Source organism: Trematomus bernacchii, unplaced genomic scaffold (genome assembly GCF_902827165.1).
Source record: "Trematomus bernacchii unplaced genomic scaffold, fTreBer1.1, whole genome shotgun sequence".
Taxonomy (NCBI): Eukaryota; Metazoa; Chordata; class Actinopteri; order Perciformes; family Nototheniidae; genus Trematomus; species Trematomus bernacchii.
Genome location: NW_022987548.1, coordinates 22,648 through 30,492, shown reverse-complemented (window position 1 = coordinate 30,492; position 7,845 = coordinate 22,648). Strand labels below are relative to the sequence as shown.

The following is a 7,845-nucleotide window of genomic DNA, read 5'->3' as shown; positions in this document are numbered from 1 at the left end:
CAAAAAGATTCATCCTATATTTAATATAAATTCAGTCTACTTATACATTATGTTTTACTTTCTGTCCTGCTGTATGCAAGCTTTTTTAAACGAGACGATAAAGAGCCGTATATTTAGTATTATGTAAGCTTGTAAAGAAAATGTAATATGCACTCAACTAAGTGTTAATTGACAGCATATTCTGTGCAAAAAAACATAAAATTGAGTTTTATAATGATGAAGAATGATGTGCTTATTGAGAGATAACATCCGTCTATATATATTTAACATGCAAAAAACCAGATGCTAGTAAATATCACAAGTATTTATTAAGTACAAAACCTCAGAACATGGACATGGACTTAGACAAACAACACAGTTATACTGTTACAACGTCCACACTAAGCATAAATAAATTAACAAAATAGTTTTAACAAGTCTGAGAAGAGGAAGGGAGCCTAACGTAAAGGGAGAACAGTTCATTTGTTAAAACTGTGAAACAAACATGAAGCTCAGGTCTAATTCTGCATGTACCAGGTTTAAAAAACATACATTAATATGTTATATTATCATTGATTTTCACCGTACAAAAATGTAATTTACAAAAACAGTCCTTATATGGGGTCCAGTATGTCCCACAGATGCAGATTCCTCCCTCAGAGATGAGCTGCTGTGCAGATGCTGACGAGGAAGTAGCTCAGCGCTGTAGGGAGATGCTTCGTGCTCGAGCTGATCAGAGGAGAAGACGAGGAAAAGATGGCACTGCTGGCATTCCTCGGCACAAAGACGTTACAGATGTTCCCCTCACAGCAGGACGAACACATCTGAGGAGGAGAATAAGCCATGAATGTGTAAAATAATTACAACTTCTCATGTTTGAGTTCAAAGTTGAAGGTCACCTATTATGCAAAATCCACTTTTTCCTGTCTCTTCTACATCAACATGTGTCCCCTCTTCTTCATGTCTCTTCTACATCAACATGTGTCCCCTCTTCTTCATGTCTCTTCTACATCAACATGTGTCCCCTCTTCTTCATGTCTCTTCTACATCAACATGTGTCCCCTCTTCTTCATGTCTCTTCTACATCAACATGTGTCCCCTCTTCTTCATGTCTCTTCAACATCAACACGTGTCCCCTCTTCTTCATGTCTCTTCTACATCAACATGTGTCCCCTCTTCTTCATGTCTCTTCTACATCAACATGTGTCCCCTCTTCTCCATGTCTCTTCTTCATCAACATGTGTCCCCTCTTCTTCATGTCTCTTCTACATCAACATGTGTCCCCTCTTCTTCATGTCTCTTCTACATCAACATGTGTCCCCTCTTCTTCATGTCTCTTCTACATCAACATGTGTCCCCTCTTCTTCATGTCTCTTCTACATCAACATGTGTCCCCTCTTCTTCATGTCTCTTCTACATCAACATGTGTCCCTTCTTCTTCATGTCTCTTCTACATCAACATGTGTCCCCTCTTCTTCATGTCTCTTCTACATCAACATGTGTCCCCTCTTCTTCATGTCTCTTCAACATCAACACGTGTCCCCTCTTCTTCATGTCTCTTCTACATCAACATGTCACCTCTGTGTAAAGAGACTCTGAAAGTTTCAGGAACAAAGATTCTCTCTCTTTTTTCCATTAGCCAATCACAACCAAGGTACCCCCCCCCCCCCCCCCCCCCCCCCCTCCCCTATCACCTGAATCTCCTCCTAGAGCACCATTGTGTTCTTTTTAACCAAACCAAATCTCTCAGAGGGGCGTGGGGAGGGGCTCCTTATTTTCATCTAAAGTAACAGACAGAGAATCAGCACTTTGGAAACAGGGCTGAAACAGAGGGGATTATGGGATGCTGCAATGATCTGTTTGGTGTTTCAGACAAACACTTCAGAGACTTGTTTGTATATATCTGAGACCTATAATAAAGTAATGAAAAACAGTATAATAGGGGACCTTTAAATCTCCACGTACCTGGTAGCCGTTATCAGTGACGTCAGCACAGCCGGTAAACTGACAATCCGTCAGGCTCACACAACGCTTGGTCACAGACACACTGTCTCCATGGTTGTCCATCATGTGCAGTGTGTGACAGTATCTGGCATCTGGAAGACATGCCACAGCTTTTAATATGTGGATTATTTTACCAGCAGACATAGTCTTTTGGGAAGTACATGTGTATAAGCTCAGTCTAAGCAAACAGGGAGACACTGATGTACCTTTTGGACAGTAAACATCCGGCGCCCAGCGATTACACTCATAGTTATCTGCCGCGTCTTCACACGTGAAACACTTGAAGCTACCAGGATGAGGAGTGGCTGTGGAGGACAGATAATACATCTGAGTTAGAAATGTTGACATTTGCTGCAAAACATACAAACTCACAAGGAAAGAGAACTAAAGAAACATGAAAAAGAAGGGATGGATTCAAGTCATTCCCCAAAAGTTTGCATCAATCTAGTTCCCTTGACAATAAGACCGTTTTTTAAATGGCTTTTGGATTATTTCATAAAATAATATCTCCAAGTTTTCCAATGCAAACCAAGAGGGGGGGGGGGGAACCTGATGTGTGTAAATTGTTTTAACATCTTGAATATAGATTATTCTTTCCATTCAAAGTACTGCAAAATAAAACACCAATGCCATGCAGCATGTTAGCATTTGGGCAGTTTATAGAATGACTTCCAGCGCCCCTAATATGTGTCATATATATATTTAAGCAATAGCTCACGACAGGCCGTGGTATATGGCCATTATATCACAGTTAAGGGGCGTGGTTCGGCCCGACAGCCAAACTGTATACAGTTAAATCGACCGGACTTCTTTCTGCAGATGTTAGCGTCCTTAACAACGGTCAATAAGTCCTTGCTGCACATTATCCCTTACATATTTCCATCTTAAGCTTTGTTAGTTAGTTAGTTTCGTAACGGACGTAATGTAACAGCTGTAACGGTTGTAGCTCTTCTCAGACGCGGAGGGATACTGACTTGTTGTGAAAAGTAATTACAATTCCACCCGTGATATACGCTCATTATATCACGGCTAAGAACCAATCAGATTGCTTGATTTGACTTGTCCGTTTTATAAATTAAAATATGCTCTTACTTGAGGGATGCAGCTGGATGATGTCCGTCATGGTGAAGTCCCGGCATTGGACAGTTTTCAGCCAATCAGCAATGTTGGTCATCAGCAGGACCCAGGCCACGGTTGGCCAGGCCTCCATCTTTGTCCAAATGTTCCTTCATGCACTTGGGTAGACAAACCCTGCAGAAGAAAGGGATCACAAGCCACTGAAATGAACCACATAAGATGTTTCAAAGGAATCCCCAGCGTTATTTATGTCATATTTTTCGCTGTTGGATTGAATGGAGAATATAAAAACATACGTGTTCTTTAGAGAAAAGCAAAGTAGTGTGTTGTAGTAGAAAGAAATGGTGTACAGGAGTGATCAGCTGTGTGTGTGGCTCATGCTGTGAACACACTTCATTATTTAAATGTCAAAAGGATCCCTGCCAGGCTGCACACGAAGCATAGGATGTGATCTATTATAACTATTAACACTGTCACTTCTGACTCAAACATGAGTTATGTTTCAATCCCAACACCCATCGTGCCCTCTGGGAATTTAGCCATTAGTCCTAGCTTGCCAGATGGGGTCTTTCTCCACTATGCATTGGGATATTCATCGCTAAGCGTCTGTATTGTCCTTAACTCCGACTCTCGTTTAAACTGGAGATTGCAACAGTGGTTTCAAACTAGGAAAATCAACAATAAGCCAACATTCCTCTCTATGAGACTGACTTTGTTGAGGAATTTATGTAATATCCTGTAAGCTGCCGTGTTAATCCGTTTAAACATTGCCTAATCAGGTGCAACTACGGTCATGTTTACGTGGCAGGAACTACATTTGTTCCAGACTACAAAGAAGGATTTGACAAGTCAGCGACAAACATATACTGTAGAGATTAACTTGAACACCTCTCCATTTAGCCGAAGGGTTTGACACTCATGCAGAACATATTACAGCTTATTACGGCATGATGACATTTATCATTTCAACACCAATGTGGGTCTTTTTGGATCATATGTCTGTGTTTTGTTTTTATGATAAGCTTAATGTCTGCCTCATGTTGTTATTGTATTTTCTGTGGTCTTAATTTTAACTTTCTTGTGAAGCACTTGTATTTCTGTGAAAGATGCTATACGAAATAAACGTATTATTTATTATATTATTTCAGTAAAAAAGTCCTTTATTACGAACAGACTTCCATTAGATGTAATGTTTTTTTACATATAATAATATACAGTTGCAGTATACTCTCTAAGAAAATGCTCTTTTTGGATTCACTGAGACGTCACTCAATGAATTATTTACCAGATGACCTGGTTAGCCCGTGAATTAAGATCATAGTGTAAGATCAGCCATGAGTTCACATGCCCCCGACTCCATGCGACGCTTCTCCCCCAGGCGTTGTGCTGACTGTGTGGTTGTAAATGGTTATTTTTTTAGCATTATGCATGCCCCAATAACACCGATCCATAGCTGTGCATAGAAAACCCATACAGGATATGGTGTGCATATGTTAAAGGAAATAAATCAGGTCAACTAGATTTAACATGTAGACAATGTGCTATGAAGGGTTTTTATATATAACTAACACATTTGAAATCTTGTTTGCACAGAAGTTGAGTCTACAAACTTCATTACAAGATTGAGTATGATTTAATTTAAGAGAAGCCTTTGAGTTTATTTGCTTGCATTAGAAGCTCCTCAGCTCTACTGTATGGCTCCTAATTTTATTCTGTACGCTGAAAGGAAAATTTGGGATTAAACTCTCCAGCTTTGAGCCGTCTGAGAGATGCGAGGCCTTGCATGGAGTGAAATCTGGAGTGCAGGGATTAGATACAATGGCTCCGTGTTAAAACTGGAGAGGGGTTATATCACCGAGGGTTCAATCAGCGCCGACCCACTCCTTCTGGGTCGCAGCGCTGAAGGAATCTGAAGGAGGGCCGGTCTAAATCTTCCTGTCCCCCCCTGACTACAGAGGATAAAGTTGGCAGATTGTGAGTGTAAAAGTTGATGAGTGGGTCTGACAGTATTTAGAAGAAACAGTTTTCTTTAATGTAATTTGAGCTATCTGAACACTAGTGTCCCATTTTGTCCAGAAAACAAGTTTTTTATCAACAGGATTGACTGTTAACTAGTTTTTCTGCAGTCCAGTGTTGTAAATCAGACTTCAGAAGGTCAAAGGTTAAGCCTTGTTACTGAAAATATGCTTAAATATATATCTGCAGTCAGTGCTGTCAGAGTTATCATATTTACGACGCGCATGAATGAGCCAAAACATTGTAAATAATATTGGGAGAGTCATCTTGATCCAAAATCAGACTGCAAACAACGTTTCTTATCGCACTGATTTAACATTTGTCTAGTCTCTATCCAGTCTATATTTCCTTTTTGTTATTTTAGTACTTTTATCTTGTTATTGCTATGTTTTAGTGCTTTTTTTTTAATGTTTTGATAACTGCTGTTTAAATAAAGATACTATTAGGCTATTGTATTGCATTTGTGACAGTTTCTTTCACGGATGATGCTTGTGTTAATTGCTGGTATACATACAAGTCTAATGTTGTAATGTTATACTGTACATGAGGAACACTTAAACGCACCAGGCTGAGAAAAAGAGAAATGGTTTGTAATACCCCGAGGCCTCTGCAGTTGTTCATTCTGTCACACTTAAATGCATCACATGGTAAAACAACATCGGCAGCTTAAGCCAAAAATGTTCCTCGTTCGACCCCGAACAACAGAGCCAAAACGAGTGTTTAAAAAATCACTAGAACAGTTGCAAACTGATCTGGGCTGCTGTGTGAACTTAATTCTTTACTTGAAGGTTAATTACTCCAGGTTTGTCATGCGTGTCTAAAGAATACAAGAGTCGGGCCACCAGGGTCGCCTTTGAAGTCCAGCCGATATCCAGCAGCTCCGATGGACCAGACACATATGGCAGGGGCTTAACTTCTGACATACCACTGCTCATGTTTTTCACTGAGCCGCAGACACATGACTGCACCGGAGAAATGACAGAAAGTGTTGCTGAACTCTTTTTTTACTAGGCAGCTAAAAGGCTCAAGGGTACACTGTATGGAAAGTACAATATTTACCTTACACATGCACATGTTACAGACACACAAAGGGAAACAGAGTGTGCATTAAGGGAATTCTACTGTCTTTTAGGTTATTAAAACCTCCTGAAAACCAGTTTATTCTTCAAGGAAGTGTTTGGATGTTTAAGTAAAAGCAGAAAACAACTCTTCAAGAAGATATAGTCCAGAATGTAGGATTCTATACTTGATTTATATCACTGATGAAGTACTGCATAAGCTATGTTTTGATAACTGTTGGAGGTGAAGCTAGTATTGTGTAGTTTAATAAATGACACTGCATCATATATTAAGAGCACATTTACAATCTGAAACTGTAAACTTAGCTGTTGTTGTCAAGTAAATAGTACAAACTTTACAAGTTATTCATCATGAATAATGTGGACAATAATCACAAACAATGCAGAGTAGCAAATACAACTCTGTGCACATAAATACACGTGTAGACTGCCTGTATTTCAATAGTATTATTATAAAAGATTATATTTCTGATGCAAGATGCATATCAAACTCCGTTTTAAACCTCACTTCACATACATACATTATAACAGACTAATTAATTAAAACGCGTATTTCTCAGCACTTTAAACCCTAAGTTATTAAAATACAACAGAGGTGTTCACACTGAGATATCGGTATACTAATATGTCAATTAATAACTAATGTTACTCACAGAAAAATGACTTCAAACGGAATTTAAAAGTGGGTTTCAATGATCTTATCGTTAAAGAAACATAAATTAGCGCACTTACTAACCACTAGTGACATTTACTGATGCATTAACATTGACTCAGTATGCAAACAGACTTTATATTTTAACTCACCGGCTTTATTTCCTCGATATGCCCGAAGGAGTGTGCAGCTCAGATGAAAATACTACACTGTGCTGCTGCTCAGCGGACAACTGAAAGGAGGAGGGGGCTGCAACGTCACTGTTACGTCACTACTAGTCCCATCAGCAACACTGCAGCTGGATCAGTAATATATTTACATTTTAAACACGTTTTGTGGATCCCACCAGTAAGCATTGTCATATAACCAAAGTATTTTTCCATTGCTCCACTTGAGATGCATGATGAGGCACTTATTTTCTTGAATTCTGCTAAATATTTGACTTTTTACTTGTTACACTGATATTTTACACACTGCTTCATGCATTTTTCTGCAATCACCCCCACCATTGAGTGCTATGAAACAACTAGGCTACATATTTAGCATTCACTTAATTGATTCTAGGCAAGGCAAGTTTATTTATAGCACATTTCAGCAGCAAGGCAATTCCTATACACAACACATCAAAAGCATTGAGACAACACATTGCAAAAGGACATGTAAATATAATAAAAAACAGTCATTAAAAAGCCAGTAAGATCTTCTTTGAGAAATGCAGTTATGTAAAATGCTTAAAGGTGATGCTAAGGATCAAAAGAGATCAAACGGTAACTCTTCTCTGTATAATGAGCATGCCTTATTCCTGCAGGCAAATTACAAGACCCTCCAAACCGCTTGCTTTTTCACATTCCCTGAGCGAAATGCATGGTATGAGGAGGATAGCAACCCTTCACATTGGGATACATTTAAAGATTCAATAAGTCAAACAGAGCCTGTGGCCCTACTAAATATCAAATAAATACAGATTACAAGTAGTCGAAAAATATTATATATAAATACATATCAATAACAAAATAGCTTAATTTTAATAAGAAATGA

The 7,845-nt window shown here is 38.9% G+C and overlaps 1 protein-coding gene across 1 annotated transcript; it reads right to left on the bottom strand.

Annotated features, from left to right (window-relative positions):
* Positions 1–326: 326 nt before the first annotated feature.
* LOC117476945 (ly6/PLAUR domain-containing protein 6-like) lies at positions 327–7,037 on the bottom strand. Its single transcript, XM_034123623.1, has 5 exons — positions 6,960–7,037; positions 3,076–3,234; positions 2,190–2,288; positions 1,945–2,075; positions 327–803 (listed from the first exon to the last, which is right to left on the bottom strand). The coding sequence occupies exons 2-5, from the start codon at positions 3,191–3,193 to the stop codon at positions 636–638; spliced, it is 516 nt and encodes a 171-aa protein (XP_033979514.1). The 5' UTR covers positions 3,194–3,234; positions 6,960–7,037; the 3' UTR covers positions 327–635.
* Between the last annotated feature and the right edge of the window lie 808 nt (positions 7,038–7,845).

What these genes read in the sequence shown, in the direction of transcription:
- LOC117476945 (XM_034123623.1), bottom strand. Translation starts at nt 3,193, where the DNA reads ATGGAGGCCTGGCCAACCGTGGCCTGGGTCCTGCTGATGACCAACATT. An exon ending in CATCCAGCTGCATCCCTCAA is followed by an intron (nt 2,289 to 3,075) that starts GTAAGAGCATAT and finishes TGTCCTCCACAG; the next exon opens with CCACTCCTCATCCTGGTAGC. An exon ending in TCACTGATAACGGCTACCAG is followed by an intron (nt 804 to 1,944) that starts GTACGTGGAGAT and finishes TCTCCTCCTCAG; the next exon opens with ATGTGTTCGTCCTGCTGTGA.